The sequence below is a fragment of the Nuphar pumila genome, chromosome 11 (assembly GCF_984573655.1).
Source record: "Nuphar pumila chromosome 11, dmNupPumi1.hap1.1, whole genome shotgun sequence".
NCBI lineage: Eukaryota > Viridiplantae > Streptophyta > Magnoliopsida > Nymphaeales > Nymphaeaceae > Nuphar > Nuphar pumila.
The window spans coordinates 108,529,751-108,546,655 of NC_143259.1; the positions used below are offsets into that span (position 1 = coordinate 108,529,751).

The 16,905-nt window shown below is 39.9% G+C and overlaps 2 protein-coding genes across 5 annotated transcripts in view; one reads left to right on the forward strand and one right to left on the reverse strand.

Moving 5' to 3' along the window:
* The window catches only part of LOC149822754 (protein CHROMATIN REMODELING 4-like), a 56,421-nt gene extending 50,588 nt beyond the window's left edge, over positions 1 to 5,833 (forward strand). For all 4 annotated transcript variants that reach the window (XM_089980035.1, XM_089980034.1, XM_089980033.1 and 1 more), the window contains 4 exons: positions 1,356 to 1,470; positions 2,734 to 2,801; positions 2,869 to 3,538; positions 3,603 to 5,833. In XM_089980035.1, coding sequence (XP_089836161.1) covers positions 1,356 to 1,470; positions 2,734 to 2,801; positions 2,869 to 3,538; positions 3,603 to 5,735 — 2,986 coding nt within the window. In that variant the 3' untranslated portion in view covers positions 5,736 to 5,833. The remainder of the gene's footprint in view (positions 1 to 1,355; positions 1,471 to 2,733; positions 2,802 to 2,868; positions 3,539 to 3,602) is intronic.
* A 7,487-nt stretch (positions 5,834 to 13,320) lies between these two features.
* LOC149822755 (uncharacterized) lies at positions 13,321 to 16,530 on the reverse strand. Its single transcript, XM_089980038.1, has 5 exons — positions 15,585 to 16,530; positions 15,021 to 15,078; positions 14,838 to 14,921; positions 14,587 to 14,722; positions 13,321 to 14,249 (listed from the first exon to the last, which is right to left on the reverse strand). Exons 1-5 carry the CDS (start codon positions 16,255 to 16,257, stop codon positions 13,971 to 13,973), a joined length of 1,230 nt encoding a protein of 409 aa, XP_089836164.1. The 5' UTR covers positions 16,258 to 16,530; the 3' UTR covers positions 13,321 to 13,970.
* Between the last annotated feature and the right edge of the window lie 375 nt (positions 16,531 to 16,905).

Below are 16,905 nucleotides of genomic sequence, written 5' to 3' on the forward strand. Positions count from 1 at the left end.
TCATTGAGGTTAGTATGACATTCAGATAGTAGAGATTCATTAGGAGTCATATGGAAGGAATTACCAAAATCAAGAATCCAAGAAGTCTTACAGGGGTCTACGTATGTAGAAAATGCCGCTCCAGAAAGGGAAGATGTTTGATTTTTGAGTAGTGGTTATAATGCCTCTATAAGTTGAGCAAGTGATATGGCTCCAAAACTGTTGGAGCTTTCATCTAAACACCTTTCTTGAATGGTAGCCCCATGGAAGCCACTATTTTCTTCTCTTCTGTCTTCTGTCTTCTTCTTTGGGCAAAAAGGCGTGATGCGGCCTGATTCATTGCAAATATGACATGATTTTCTTTTTGGAATTATAGTCATTTGCATTCCCTACAAAGTAAGGAGGCTTGTAGAATCTTGTGTGATTTTCGGGCCTTGACATAGCAAGCATCGATTCTTCATTTTTGTGAGATGAGGGTTTCTTTAATCTATTATCTTCTATAGTTAATTATTCTAAAGTTTCAACTAAGGAATACCTTCTCTATGAAGGAGCGCAGACTTGGTTCCCCTAAACTCGGGTCTAAGCTTATTATTAAATTGGTAAAGATGCTCCATTTTAATCTGTTTTAACGAAGCTCATGTTTAAGGGACAATGTCACTCAGACTCTAAAAGGGCTAACTCGTCCCAAAAGAGAGAAAAAACATTGTAGGATTCTCTTATGCTCATGTCTTCTTGGGTCATTATTCTCACTTTATCTTTACCTACGTGGGATATATCTTTTAAAGAATACATATCTTCGAGATATTTTCAAGCATCACTAGCAAATGCAAATTTTGCTAAACTAAAACACTTTTTTATGTCAACACTATTAATGAGTCAGCCCATAATTTTGGAATGACCTATCTTCCACTCTTTCCATCTCTTCTCGTAATTGGCAATGACTAGACATATCATCTCCTTGCCATTGTCATTCTTTGTAAGTACCTGTTTTGTCCCTTTCTCGGTGCCATCCACCAAGCCCCATATACCCTTTCTCCAAATTTGATGTTTCATTATGAACTCCCACAACATAGTTGGTGTCATTGAGTCTCATGAGAATGGTGACGATGGTTTCTCGCTCCTCCGTAGAGGGTATTACCTATTACAAAGAAGAAACACACACACACACACACACACACACATATATATATATATATATATATATATATATATATATATATAAGATACATATATTCTAACACCCATAACATGCATACAAATTATGCTTAAAGCATGAATCTGATTGAAGTAGCTTCAAGTGATTTTAAGGTCTTATCCCAATGACATGTATTTATTTATTTATTTTCCTTGGAATACAATTCTCATGTTATTTTTAGGTGGGAGAAATATCAAAATGAGGAGGAAGCAGCTCTAGGTCGTGGAAAGCGCTTGAGAAAGATAATTTCATACAAGGAAACATTTGCTATGGTCTCTAATGATGCCTTGAGCGAGGTACTTCAGTATTGGGCTGAATTCTTGTATGTGATTTTCAAATTTCCTGGTTTTGCTAATTTTTGCCTTTCATTAAGTACTTTCGATCATGTCTTCTGTTATGATGTGTATTCACAAATATTGTCTTTTTTAAAACTCATCTCCTTTTCAAAGGCTTTCTTCTAGAAGCAAAAGGAACCTGTTATTATTGTGGTGTTCTCAATGTTTTCTTGAATTTTTTAGGGCTGTCATTTTAAAATCTTGAATATGTATTCTGGGAGAAAAACACTTATTGGTAACTTCTCCTAGAAAAACCTTCACCAATATTATCCTAAAGCACGCATGGGCTTATCTTTTGGTACTGTAGTATCTAGTAGAAAGTGAAAATTGCACACCTTCACACACGTGCACATGCACACACACACACATATAGCAGGCTAAGAAAAGTGTTGACTATAGTCGGATGTGCCATACTCTAGCAGAAACTCATAGGAGTGAGGTTCAATTGGTTAATCTGACCTTGCATATGTGTTCAACATGGTTCATCTATTAGGAATCATAGTTTGAAACTTTGGATCAAATGGTTTCATGTAAAACCACATTTTCTTCTCTCAAGAGATTTTGGTGCATTGTGAGCCGTTGGTTTTTGTAGCTCTTAAGAAAAACCTGATTACACAATGCGATCGAACGTTCCAAAGCATGTTTTAAATGAAATAGTATGTAGTTCATATCCCTAGTGCTCAATCCACGAAAAACTCAAGAAAATATGAAAAATGGGTGGTTTCTACTATAGAGTATGTTTTCCTATATGAATATATCCTATTTAAACTGAGGCATTTACCCAAGCTTTCTTTTATTACATTGATCTCAGTGTCCAAGTTCTTTGCAAACACTTGATAGTTTAGTTTCTTGTGTATAATTGGAATATCTTCAGGCAATGCTGATGGTCTGTAAGAGAGATCTGATAATGATGAATAAAATGTTTTAGCTATGGATGCCGTGTTAAAGGAGACGAATATATCATTGTGTTTTCTCATTTCTAGGGAAATTCAGAGCGACTTCTTGACTAGGTTACCTTACAAGATAATGAGCAAGTCATTTAGATGGATGGCTATGAAATGACTCCCTGATATTTATGGTTGTCTTTTACAGATTTCTATCTGTTTATTGCTGATTGAGTCTGGACTATTTAGGTGTTTTGTTACTATTGCTTGTTCAAAAAATAAGATGGTTTGTGGTTTTAAGGTGATTTATTCAGTTGTCATAATTGTTGTCTTAAATCAGAGTGGTAAAGAAGACGAGGAGCCTGAGGTGGAGTACACCGCTGCTGGTCGAGCTCTGAAAGAAAAATTGTAAGTTCAAATTTCTGAAGTTATAGTGGCCGAGTATAGTTCTCATTTCTTATTATTTTTTGAACAGTGCCAAGCTTAGGGCTAGACAGAAGGAGCGACTTGCTCGGAGAACTTCCCATCTGGTTGGCTCCCATGAACAAGTGCCTATACCAAATTTAGGTGAATCTACTAAATCAGGTGTGAATCTGCATCTCGGCCTGAACAAAGCAGTCATAGATCCTGCTCCTGCAATAAGCCTAACTGATCATATGATCCCTGATATACCTATAGACAGAAACCGAGTCTTAGAACAACTAGGTGAACTTTCCTCGAAGTACGATTGTCGCCTGGGCTCCCAAAGCTCTCTTCTTGATCTTTCTGTGATGCCTTCTGCCTCGTTCTCTCAAATGGATGTCTCCCAATTCTACAATTCTCAGCATGTTAAATCGTTTCTTCCTTCAAGCAAATTATTTCCAGTTTATGGGCGGGCTTCTGGGGGTGAAGATCCAGCAGGTGCAGTGCCTCAGAGTGATATAACAGTCCCCAGTCTTTCTCAATCTAGTTGCAAGAATGGGCAGTCAGAACTTCCATTTGAACCAACTAATTGTCAAAGTATACTTTCAATTGATTTGAACCTTGAAAGGAGAGGTGCCAGAACTGGTGTGGTTGATGGAAGAGTCTTGCCAGCGATGGCTTTCAAGGATTTGCATCAATGTCAAAAGGATGATCTCCAACATGGGAGCTTACCATTCAGTGTGGTACGTTGCCCTTTGCACCTCTCTCTCTCTCTCAAGATTTTGATGATTTGTCTATTGTGTGCAGATTCCTTTTCCTGATGCAAATGTCCAGAAACCACACATTCTTGATGATCCAGGTACTTCTTATTTGAGTCACCAGGGTGAAATGGTACTCTCCAATCCATTTTTCCAGGAAAAAGGCCAAGTCAAAATGGCATTGCCAACCTTTAACCCTTCTTCATCCCTTTCTCACCTCTTCCCGAACTTATCTTTGGGTATACTGGATGGGACTATTAGTGATTCTGCTGAAGATTTGCCCACTATATCACCATTGTTAACTCTCAAGAGACTAAAGCGTTCTAGCGAAACAAAAAAAAAGGATGCGCGAGGCTTGTTAACTTTGGGCCATAGTCGATCTACCTATCCATCATTTCTGCAGAGTCACACAAGGGTTCTTGATGAGATTTTGGCAATAAACAAGTCAAGTATGTCCCGCAAGTTGAAGAAGAGACACTCGAAATCTTGGTCAGAAGATGAGCTTGATGCTCTCTGGATTGGCGTCCGTAGGTATGGAAAGGGAAATTGGGATGCCATGCTAAGAGACTCCAAACTAAGATTCTCTAAATATCGGCTTGCTGAAGAGTTGTCTGAAAGGTGGGAGGAAGAACAGCTGAAGATTTTGGATGGGGTAAATTGTCCATCACTGGAAACTGAACAGCCAGAACCTTTCCCTGGTATCTCAGATGCAATGATGACACGAGCTTTGCTTGGAAGTAGATTTTCGCCTTTAGGGCCTGACCTGTGTGTGCTTCCTAAATTTCATGGTCATTCTACTGATATGAAGCTGGGATTGGGGGATTCAGTTGCAGGGCTGTCTAACACTGATTCTCCTGATCTTCTTGGGATGAGCTTGCAAAAACAGCACTTTCCGATTCCACTTCCAAAATCTGATCAACTAAGAACAGCTTCCACTATTGATTCTACAGCAGGGCATGTAGATAGGTCTGACAATTTAGCTCTGGAGCAGCTCCTCCCATCCAATCCTTTGGCAAGCTCCTTCCTAAATTCTCTCCCACCTTTCGGTATAGGGAATGCGGTATCTGGTTTGGATTTACCGAACAAGAAAGGGGAAAAGCCAATACCCCAGTATCTAAAGTTGCCTTCATATCTGGACAGGTCACTCAATGCTTTGCGTGATTTACGCAATAATCAACCTGCAGAAGCTGATCAAAGGCAAAAGTCTTTGGAGTTGCTGAAGGATATTGCTAGAAGCAGCTCAAATACAAATAACTTGCCTCATTGGCTTAAGGAAGCAGTTAACTTGCCTCAAACCAGAGTGGAGCCTGAGTTGCCACCTGCAGTTTCTGCAATCTCCCATTCAGTTCGTTTACTCTATGGGGGGAAGAGTGTAATCCCTGCATTCACTAATCCAGGTCCTCCTCCCTTCCCACCAAAGGATCCCAGGAAGCGGAAAAAGAAAAGGAAGCTAAGAAAGATCCATGCAGGTGTGCCAGGCTTAGTCAATGACGATTTCAAGAGTAAGATTGTTGCAGAAAAGATGCATTCTTTCTCGACACCTCCCTTTCCAGTTCCAGCTTCAGTTCCACTGGTAACATCTGCTGCTTGCACATCCATGCCTTCTTGGATGGATACAAATCTCAGCCTTCAGACGCTAAATCTGATGCCACCTTTATCGGTACCACCAACACACCGGAATTCATCCATGAAAACAACCATATCTCCATCACCTGAAGTGCTTCACCTTGTGGCATCATGTCCTGCTCCTGGTCCCTGGTTATTTCCTGCACTTAATGAGCCAAGCACAAGCTCCATGAGAAATGAGCTACCACCTGTGCTCAATGAACTAAGTACAAGTTATCTGGCCGAGCTTCCGCTGCCAACTAGTACTGCGAACATATGGAATGATCTAGAAAAAAAAGAGTTCATTATGGAGAGACACCAAGAGGATCATGACACAGCCATTGGAGCCACTAGCAGTGGTAGTGCTAAGCATTTGAATCTTAATGGGGATGACAAATTTAAGTTTGGTAGACAGAGAGGAAAGAGCACACAGTATGTGGAGCATGAAAGTTCAGAAAGTGAGAATTCAAGTAAGACTCATTCTGACCTACGTGGGCCTGAGAAGGAAGAGGATTCAAGGCAGACATCATCATCAGAGGAGACTGTGTCTGATGATAGGAAAAGTGGTGAGCAATAGTTAGTGTATATGTAACCAATTCTTTTTCTTTCTTTTTTTCTGTTTTCCATACACATCCATTTTTGTAAGGATTAAGCAAGTTACCAAATCCTTTCACATATTGTAAAGCCTCTTAATTATCTGATAAATACAAAACATATCAAAAGGGGAAAAAAGGACTGTAACTGCTTGAGTTTGTATTGAGTCTTTTCTTTTTCTGCATTAAGAACGATAGAAAGTGGATAGGATTTTAGAAAAGGCAGCATTATATTGGGCATGTTTGCAAGCCGGAAAGTAGACCGCTGCCCCTGAGAAAGTGGTTGAGATTTGGGATATATGTCCACCTTTTTTTACATGTTCTATCAAATTCGAACCTAGTTGATCTTGTTTTTATTATTTGTCCTACACCTTTTAATACGTATCATTTTTTTTTCTAAATTTTTGCCTTTTCACTATTGCCTATTATAGTTCTCACTTGCTCTAGGGTACAAATGAATTAAATACAATCAGTTTATGTTATTCCTTGTTGTAGGATGGATCCAATATTTCTGCCATCCAGATTCTGTGGTCCAGGATGACAATATATTGGAGGATAGTCATGATTCTCTGGATGCTTAAGTGGATCCAAGCGCAGATCCAGTGCCTAGACCAGAAGAGCCTATTGCGCGGAGATAATCAAAGGACAAAGTTGACATGCATACAGTCCATCTTCCCAAGCAAAACCCAAGCCAATCCAAGGTTTGAACGGGTCGTGCATCGGATCTCATGTGTGAAATCCAGATCTCAAATCAAACCTGTAGGATTCAAGAACATCCTTCCTGAATGACTACATCAGATTCAGAATCTTAATTATTCAAATGTGCATTCTGATCGGATCCAGATTCGCTAAATTAAATTATTTTGATATGCAGATTGGATGACGTGGTAGAATGTTTAGAACGTGAGTCAGATGAGCTACAACCTAAAAAACCAACATCCTTACAGGTTTTTCTTGCGATGCAAAAATCAATCTGTAAACACACCATAAATTTTAAACTCAAAACATGTTTTTTAATTGAAAAAGCACGATCCAAGTGTCGAGTCTCATTTAGGGGTGGCAAAACCTGACATGACCCACCAACCCGCCTCTTAGGTGGGTTCGGGTTTGGAAAAAATGAACCTGTTTTATAAACGGGTTGACCCGCCTAACCCGTTTATTAAACGGGTTGGGTTCGTGTTAGGGGTATGCCAACCCGCCAACCCGCCTCTTAGGTGGGTTCGGGTTTGGAAAAAATGAACCTGTTTTATAAACGGGTTGACCCGCCTAACCCGTTTATTAAACGGGTTGGGTTCGTGTTAGGGGTATGCCAACCCGCCAACCCGGCTGACCCGTTTAATAAATGAGTTAGGCGGGTGGGTCAACCCGCCAACCCGACCCGCCAACCCGTCTGCCAACCCGACCCGTCAACCCGTGAACCTGAGAACCCGTTTACCCGACCCAACCCATTTATTAAATGGGTTGGCGGGTCGTGTCGGGTTACCCATTTATTAAACGGGACGGGTTCGTGTTTGTCACAGCCGACCCGTTTAATAAACGGGTCGGGTTCGGGTTGAGGTATGCTGACCCGCCAACCCGTCGGGTCGACCCGCCAACCCGTCGGGTCGACCCGCCAACCCGACACGATTGCCACCCCTAGTCTCATTAAGTCAACTATGCTTAACATATCTATAAGGTTAGATTGACTCACAACATGATGGTGCTCTCGGGGCACCTACTCCCACCTAATAAAAGATTCAAAATTTCAAAATTTGAGTGCTTTTTTCGCTGATCAGACCCTATAGATATGATCTACCATCATTATTTATTGGAAAACAAGTTTTGGGTTGGGTGTAGCTGTCTACGCCCAACCCATCAACCAGCAATGGAGATGCTGCATGCTTCCGATAAAAAAACACTCAAAGCCTTCAGCAACTATCATGACCGCTGCTAAAGACCCTTTTGAATAGGTTCCAAACGTGCAATCTTAAAGCTTACACGTGTCCATTGTTGTTTGATAATTTTTGGGTGTAATCATCTATACCGTAATATTGCTATCCTCTTTTCTTGCAAGCTTTGACTCATCCTCTATGAAAAGACTGATTCATGTCAAATTTAATTCACATGAAGATCAAAATCTGACTTAATTACACTTTTTGCAAGTTAAAAGCTTGTTTTTTTTATCTGTTTTTTCCTATCCGATTGAACTTGTGCCTGCCAGACCTACGGTCGCTTCTCCAACAGTGTAAAACCATAGCGGATCCCTCCCCCCCAGGGATTCGCCTTGAACCCAGACCACCTATCTGGAGGCCTAGACCCCATCCCACCAAGCCAAACCCCTTTGGGGCTAGGTTGATTACTCCTTTACAACTCAAAGTTTGACTGTGATAGCGATCTCATCAGTATCCAAAATGTCGATGGGACAATGTCTTGGTTCCTCATAAATGCTGCTCATCTGTTGTCTACACTATGTCTTTGGTTGCCCCCATCATGTTCCCTTCATTATTTTTTCTCCTTATCCATTTCATGTTTTCCTCATGAAGATCTTTTCTTTCATCTCATGTTTTGAGTAAATCATTACTCCAAATGGCCCATAGCGTATTGGATCCAATGCCAAGTTCAGGTATCTAATCAAATTTGATTCCGTTTAGTTGCATTTGGTAAGACAAAATCATATCCATTTATAATTGGATTAGGATATGATTTTGATTTTTTGCAACCGAATCCCACAAATATCCAAATTTGATGGATATCCAAATCTTTTACATGTAAAAAGTGGATCTGGTTTGAGTTCTGAGTCCAAGTCCGAATTTGAATTCGAATCCCCTAAGTCAACATATGATTACTCCAATATGGTAGTGGCCACATCTGATCTAAATCCGAAGCGTTTATATTCCTCAGTTCAGGCCTAATCCTAGTTCTGTAAAGAATGGAATTATCAGAAGATTAAGTGTTCAAGCTCAACTTGTTTTTATGGTGACGAGTTGAACTCAAGTTAAACAAGCTAAATTCGAGTTTATATATATATATATATATATATATATATATATATATATATATATATATATATATATATATATATATATATATATATAGAGAGAGAGAGAGAGAGAGAGAGAGAGAGAGAGAGAGAGACCCATAGGTTTTAAGTTTTTTATGATAGATCTGAACCATAGATGTGTTTAGAATGTTCTATTTAGTGAGAATTGACTCTTGGATCATGTTTTTTCGACAAAAAAAATAAATTTTTTATGAGCCAAAAAAAAATGGTACCTTCATAGCTATTGATTTTGGATCACCAGAAAAAACTGTAGATTCCAGCAATACAAAAGCCGGTTCCCACTAAACAAAACCTATAGATCACATGTACGGTCTTAGACATGAAAAAAAATACCTAAAACCACAGTTTTTGAAGAGGCCTAACCAGACTTAACGAAAAAAGGGGCCTAAAGAACATATTAGCCATATATATATATATATATATATATATATATATATATATATATATATATATATATATATATATATATATATATATATATATATATATATAGATAGATAGATAGAGAGAGAGAGAGAGAGACCTACAAAATGGGCATGATGCAAAATGAAACATGTTATATGAATCACTTATTGAAGCATTTGATTCCGATTTATGAATAGGTTTTTATAAGGTTTCAAAAATCAACAGCCTAGTAACCAACAATTTTCATCAATTTTCAAGGCTCAAAATACTATTTTTTTCATCCAAAATGCATGATCCAAGTGTCTATTTCTAGTAAATCAATTAAGCTGTACACATCTATGAGGTCAGAATTTTGAAAAACACACCCAAAATCCAATAGCATATTTCATTTAGCACTACCTATTTTGTTGGTTTATATATATATATATATATATATATATATATATATATATATATATAGAGAGAGAGAGAGAGAGAGAGAGAATTAGAAGTAATAGGAATTTGGGCTCGGGTTTGAGTTTTTTTTTGGTCCAAAAAATGAAATCTCAAACACCGCTGCATATAACTTGATGTTATTTTCACCAAAAACTACATATAAAATACTTGGGTCAAATCAGGTCAGCAACAAAAATCATAACTCAAACCAGACCCACATATTATCCGGGTTGGGCTCGAGTCGACCTGATGGTCAACATATTTTATGTTCATAAACAAACCATGGCCCATTGACAGCCGTAAGTTTAGTCTCGTGTCATTATGTAGCTTGACTCCTTGCTACTCAAAGTTTAACCGTGATTGTGATCTCATCCATATCCAATATATCAATAAACAATATTTTGGTTCCTCATAAATGATTCTCATCTTGATCCTCATCCTTTGTCTACACTATGTTTTTTTTAGGTACATCATGTTCTAATAATTTTTTCTCTCCTTATCCATTTCATGTTTTTCTAAGGGTACATTTGGAAGCAAGAAAAATTCTCTCAAAAAAACAAAATTTTGCCTATAATAAGTTTTGATATGTTGATTTTTCTAATAAAAAATTCACTTGTTTGTGTACGATGAGAAAAACAGAATGAAAAAATGTGAGAAAAATAAGAGAAGGTCGGGGGGAGAGATCACCACAGCGGGGGATTGAGGGCGCAGAAGTTTCGGTGGCCGAGGTCGAGCTCGTAGAAGGTGAGGTGCGTTCAGGTGTCGATGGCGGCATGGCCGGAGGGTCCTGGTCAGCCTCGGAGTAGTCGAACTTGATAGTGGCAAAGACAAGATTGTCGAAGCTGCAGTCAACGGCCGTGATGTAGTAGATGAGCTTTTGCTTCTCATAGGCGCCGATCATGACGGTGCGGCCCTTTGGGTCGATGGTGAGGAATTGGTCAGCGACGTCGACAATGAATCTAATGCAAAAAAAAGATTGATAGAAAAATGTCCTCTACCCCTCAAGTAGAGCATTTTTTTTTATCAAAAATCATACTTTTTAGATTTTTCTTTTTAATTTTTTTTCTTTGGTTTGGAAAGGCTGAAAAAGATATACCTTTTTCTTTCCTACTTTCACTTTTTCCTACTATTTTCTCACTTCCAAATGTGCCCTAAGAGATCATTTTTCCCATGTTTTGAGTGCATCATAGATCTGAATGCCCCAAGGCATCCTTGAATCCAATGCCCAGTCTAGATCCAGGCTTCGATCGGATCGAACCGAACATGATTGAGCTCGAGGTAAACGATCTGAATTTGAGTTGGCGCATGCACAAAAGAAGTCATTTTTTATTCAGCGAAACTGCATGCTATGTATGTTGCTATCATACAGTCAGTCAAGGTTCGATTCCCACATGCGCTATCCTTTTGCATAAGCCCAAGCCCAGCATAGGTCCTGCAGGCAAGGGTCCTAGCCACGGAGTTTTACCAACCCCCCTCCCCCCCAAAGGGTCCATCTAAGATCTGCCTACTACTATTGGGAACCCAATAAAACATGAAAATGAGTGCTTCCATTGAGGTCAACACTATGCAAATGGTGTAATGAGCTTGTTTAAGAGAACTGCTCGTGCTTGAATCCCAACTTGCTCCCTGTCCAGGTTGTGTGCAAACGAGGAGTTAGTTAAGGAAGAACGGGTCAAGTCAGCGGTATTCGAGGCGCCGTTAGGGGTCCCTCGGATGCCGTTCATCTAAGCGATAAAGGGAATCCAACGACCATGGATGGATTGTGTTGATTTCACCTGTCCATTTCTTAGATGACGTTCAGCCAAAGTTTTGAACAGCTATAAAAAAAAAAAATTAGCAAATGGGTGTAAAATTTTATATGCTTAATTCTCAAGTTTGAGCAACTACTAGTCAATGTTTTTTTCTTCCTTTTTCAAGAATTAATGCGTTATTTATGGTGCCGTGGTGGTACGCAATCTCTTCAACCAAACATTGAAGTTGCCAACTACCGGATAGCATGTATTGGGACTCAAGGCTTGCAATGAGTTTCACATCAAGGTGCAGCATTGCATGTGACGCCTCTCCCTCCTTCATTCAATTTTGCAAGCAATCATTTAACCATCGGATTGGGAATGTGCGATGTTTTTATAAGGTCATAAAATCATGATCCAAAAGCCGGTTTCCACTATTTTGGATACGTTGAATCCACCAATGAGGTTGGATTGGATCAACTCGTGCATGAGAGATCCAGAGGCGTTTGTACCTCATGTTGTCATTACCAATATATATGGGTTTATATTTGTTTTGAATCTCATGACGAGAGTTGCTTTGACACAATCTAACCTTATAGATGTGTTCAACATGCTCGATTTAATAGGAATCGACTCTTGAATCATGTTTTTTGATAAAAAGAATGTTTTTATGAGTTGAAAAAAATAGATTCCTTCATAACCTACAATCTAAATCATGGTTTTTAATGAATAACCAATGACAAACTTGTCTACAGTTTAGGATTAAGCAAAAAATGCATATAAATATGTTTTTTAAAGAGGTTTGAGAGAGAAAGAACTGAAGGATTAGTTTAAATCTAAGTATTTGTTGTACATTTGCTTGACCAAAAATAATCACATCATCAGCATAAATAAGGATATGTTCTGAAAAATTTGAAACATCTAAAGGACCTATTAATCGCTTTGCCGCTACCCACTTAAGCAACACCACTAGTCCCTCTGTAACTGCATTGAATAGCAATGGCGAGAGTGGACAATATTGCCGTAATCCACGCCCTAACTTGATCTGGTCTCCTCTTACACCATTAATATTTATCATGGCCACTAAGTCGCAAAGAGAGAGAGAGAGACTCTTTGAAGGAATCAAACACATCAAATATGAGGCTCTCAAATTCAAGATTGTATAAGCTTATCCAATGGCAGAAAGAGCTGTTGTCTCTTAAATTCCTTAATGTCTTTGATTATCGTGGATCTCTTAGGAGATCCTCAGACACAAGGATGAAGATGTGGGCCGAATGCCTTGATCCAACCTCCATACAAACAAAGGATCTAAGAACCGAGATCGTTTTAAGCCAAACCCCCCCAAATCCATGAATTTTAAGTCCGATGATAGGGATTTGGACTGAAGATCCTTGAATCTCTAATCCGAGGATCTCTATCCAAAATCCAGATCTTAGGGATTCAAACAGGCCCTTAGAGACTGCAAGAACTCCTTGTAAGTCTAGTACTTTAAAAGGACGTTTGATAGCTTTGGATTTCAGATCACTAAAATTGAATTGTAGTTATAGAAAGACTCAGCTGGTCTGTTCGACTATGATTTTATCCCCCTTTTTTTCAGCTCCATGTTACTTGTCATATCTGAATAGTTCAAGGATCAGACCCTCTTGAATCCTTGAGATGTTCATCATTCTGAGCTGAGTCATGTAACTGTGATCATAATCTACTTGAATTGAGACCAAGCACACACCTAAAATGTAGGACAGGTCCACTCAGCCCAAGTGTCTGTACTCTTGTATAAAAAGTGAATACCACAAACTTCGCACTTGCTAAGGCATTAATAGAGAGAGAGAGAGAGAGAGAGAGAGAGAGAGAGAGAGATTTGTTCATAACCAACAAATTAAAATTGCAATAAACATGTTAAAGAGGCAGCTGGCCATCTTGTTCCTTCATAACCAACAAATTAAAATAGCAGTAAGCATGTTAAAAAGGCAGTTGGACATTTAAAATAGAACAGAACACAAAATTCATGATACAACTCATAAATACATCAATGGGCAGCATACAAAAAACAAGAAACCCACATGGCTTAAAGTGTACACAGAACAGGCATTCATGCCTAAAAGGTTAGAATGGTCCATTATGCCATGTATTAGAGATAGAGAGAGAAAGCTTGAGAAAAAAGTTTAGGCATAGATAAAGAGAGGAAAGACCCAACATGGTGGGTGGTCCTCATCAATTGGGCACAGCCTGTTAAAGGAAGGAATTATATGGGCCATACTCACATGGAGCCTAAAAAGCTAACTGGGATGTCTGACATCACACACATGGATTGCCTGCCAGCCCACATGCAGTCTGTCTCTTCTCCACAACACCACCTTTTTCTCTCTCATCATCTTCCTCCCATTTCTCATTTCTTAATTCATTCACCTTTTTTTTATCAATCAATCACACAAAGTCGCCATAAATCTCCAATTACACAACCACATAAAAACACATACAGATCCATTTTTTTTAGTTAACATCTTCATGATACAAAGTAGAAACAAAAGGAAAGTCACAAACTTAGTTAGAAATCACTCACTACTCGCTCCAAAGTATATTTTTATAGGTTTTTTTAGGCTGGTTTGGGGTTATTGAGATGAAGTTGGGGGAGTTGTCAAAGACATGCACTGTGAATGGCGTGGGCAGGTGATGAGGTGGTCATTGGTGAGGCCAGAAGCTTGCATGAAGGAGTGGATGACCGTGGGACCCACATACCGGAACTTCCTCCTGACCATGTCCTTGCTTATACTCTCAGATTTGGATGTCTTCACCGGGATCTTCCTGCCTGACCTGTACTCTGGACACATTGGCTTGTGATTCACAAACCCCCACATGTAGTCATCAAATGACCCAAATTCCTTCTGAACCTGCATTGTTTGTAGGCACAAACAGTTATCACCAATCATCATGATCATCATGAATGAACACAAACAGAAGATAAAACAAAAATGGCACTCAAGGCCTTAATCTAAGTAATGTCAGAAGAAAAACTAGTGTTCTTTTTCATGAAAAATGAAGAAACCACTCTCGGGTTCAGAGACCTGGTCATGCTGGCTATGCTTGCCGTACTTACGGTCTCTGTCCCAATGGAGTAAATTCTAGGCACACCCCTTGCTTCAGCATAAACAAGAGGCATCATACCGATAATGCAAGGAGCTCTAAGAACTTGGCAGACTCTAGTGGAAAAAGAAGAGATGGAGCTACCTCAATCACTCTCTTGGAGTTGTCAACGATGCCACGGACTGTACTCACGTCGATGCCGAGTTGGGCACTAATGAAATAAATTCTTTTCTCACTGAAGTTGGCAACAGACTCGGCATCAAACCCATCAAAAGTTTCCCTGCAAATTCATTAGCATTTTGAGGTCCCCAAGCCACAAAACAAGAAGAGGAAGAAGCAAAAGAAATAGGAAAAGAAAGAGGACGACCACCAAAGAAAGTTTCGATGGTGTGTACCTGAAATCATCTCGCATCTTCAAGATGGTAGTCCAATCCATGCCCATTTGAGCCCCCGCTAAAACCAGCAACTCAAACAGCATCCTGAAACACAACACCACTCTAGTTTCAGTCATAATCATTAAGACAGATCACAGAAGAGAGATAAGATACCAACAAGAAAGGATGCAACAACCAACTTACGTATCGTCATGTACAGGGACTCCCCATTCCTCATCATGGTATCTGACATAGATGGGATCTGCACGTTGGTCAAGAAAAAGAGAATTTAGCCTTCATTTCAAACCACCACCAAATTTTCGTTTTTTGATGAAGAGAAAAACCTTCAAGAAATTTACCGGCTATTCATTTTGGCCTTGCGGCAAAGGATGTACACCCGGCTGTCAAACTCATGAGCATAGTTACCGGAAGCACCTTCTTAAGGAGGAAAGCACACTTCTCACTCGCTTCCCAAATCGTTTTCCTCTGGTATTTCCTTATTTTTTCTTACGTTTTCTTTTTCGCTTCTCACATGATTCCACAATAGCTTCCAAGACGAATTCTGCTTCACTTGATGCTTCATATTACCTTTTAACGGTCACTTATCCCAGCTTCCACTTTAAGCATCACTTTCCGTCTCCATTTGGCTTCCTGGTAACTATGCTCATGACATCCTTCAATTTTATTTGAAGGTCTTAAGCTTACCCACTTAGCCAGGTGTGCAGAGCTCCTGTGTTTTATATAGAAAGAAAAGAAGAGAAGAGCAACCTGAAGTGGGGGTGATGAAGCTGCATCTCTTGTGCTCCTGAGCTTGACTGCTCGGCGTTGGAGGCTCCTCCGGCACCACCACCTTCCCTCCCGGCTTGTTCGTTCTCCCGTAATGAGCGATCCTCTGCTTCCTCTGCGCCTGAAGGAGGTTGGCTTGCTCCCTTCTCGCCGCAGCTATGCTGCCAGGCGACTTGAGCAAGGTGGAAATAGCGTCATAAGTAGCGTCTAAACCACTACCAACGGTGGATTTCCTGGACTTCTTCCTGCCTCTAACGAGCCTAGGCGAAGAAGAAGAAGAAGACGATTTGGAAGATGAGCTTGTGCTGGTGGCAGTAGCAGAGGCATCATTGGTAGAGTTGATTGTGCATTGTCTGTCGATGCTCAAGTTCAGACTGTGGGAATCGCTGGCGTTGGCGCGCTTGAGGATGGCTAAAGAAGGTAAGGGCTTGCTTTTGGGGGAGATTGGTGGGGAGGGCTTGGCAGGTTTGCAGGGTGGTGACTTTGGAAGTGCATTCCTTGAAGGGAGGGTCAGGTTTGGCGCAGGTGGTGGTGAAGATGGGGGTGGTTTTGATTGGGACTTCTTCACAGATTTCTTGCTGTCTACTGATGGTACTCTATTGCATTTTGCAGGCTGCAAGACTGGTCGCTCATCAATTTGAGCCTCTAAAGACATGATGGTATCTCTCTCTATAGATCTATCTCTGTGGTGTTCTTGTTAAAGCTTCCTTAAGGGGAGGCTGAGATGTATGAGTGGGGAAGGTGGGAGAGAAGGGACAAAGAGGGGAAGAAGCTTTTTTTTTTTTTTGCTTAAGGAGGGGGTGCCATACGAGGATGATGATGACATGACAGAGTGTATGTGGTGGTGGGTATGCAGTTGAATATAAAAGAAATGGGAGGTCCCATGGGGGCCAGCCGGACTGCTACAGCCATGTTCCCTTCCTTCCCTGAAGCACACTGCTTTTGGTGCCCTATTATAAGATCCTGCTTTTATCCAAGGGTAAACGCGTTTTACTTTGTATGGGGAGCGGAGGGTAGGAAAGTTTTTAAAGACAAGTATCCAATGAATTTCCCTCTCCCATATATATATATATATATATATATATATATATAGTCACTGGAACATGAGAACTAAAAATATGAGCACCAATGTGTGAACTGTAATTTTTATAAAGTTTTTATTCTTTTCTCTTAATCTAACCATACGGATTTGATGGAAAATATTCAAGCATTCAAAAATCATATTTTTCATTGAAAATGCACGACCCAATGATTGATTCCTAATAAATTCATCATGCCAAGCACATCCACATGGTTGGATTTG

Coding starts and splice junctions, on each gene's coding strand:
- LOC149822755 (XM_089980038.1), bottom strand. CDS start 16,257: ATGTCTTTAGAGGCTCAAATTGATGAGCGACCAGTCTTGCAGCCTGCA. Junction 15,079..15,584: donor CTTCATCACCCCCACTTCAG/GTTGCTCTTCTC, acceptor ACCAACGTGCAG/ATCCCATCTATGTCAGATAC. Junction 14,250..14,586: donor ACTCCAAGAGAGTGATTGAG/GTAGCTCCATCT, acceptor CAAACAATGCAG/GTTCAGAAGGAATTTGGGTC.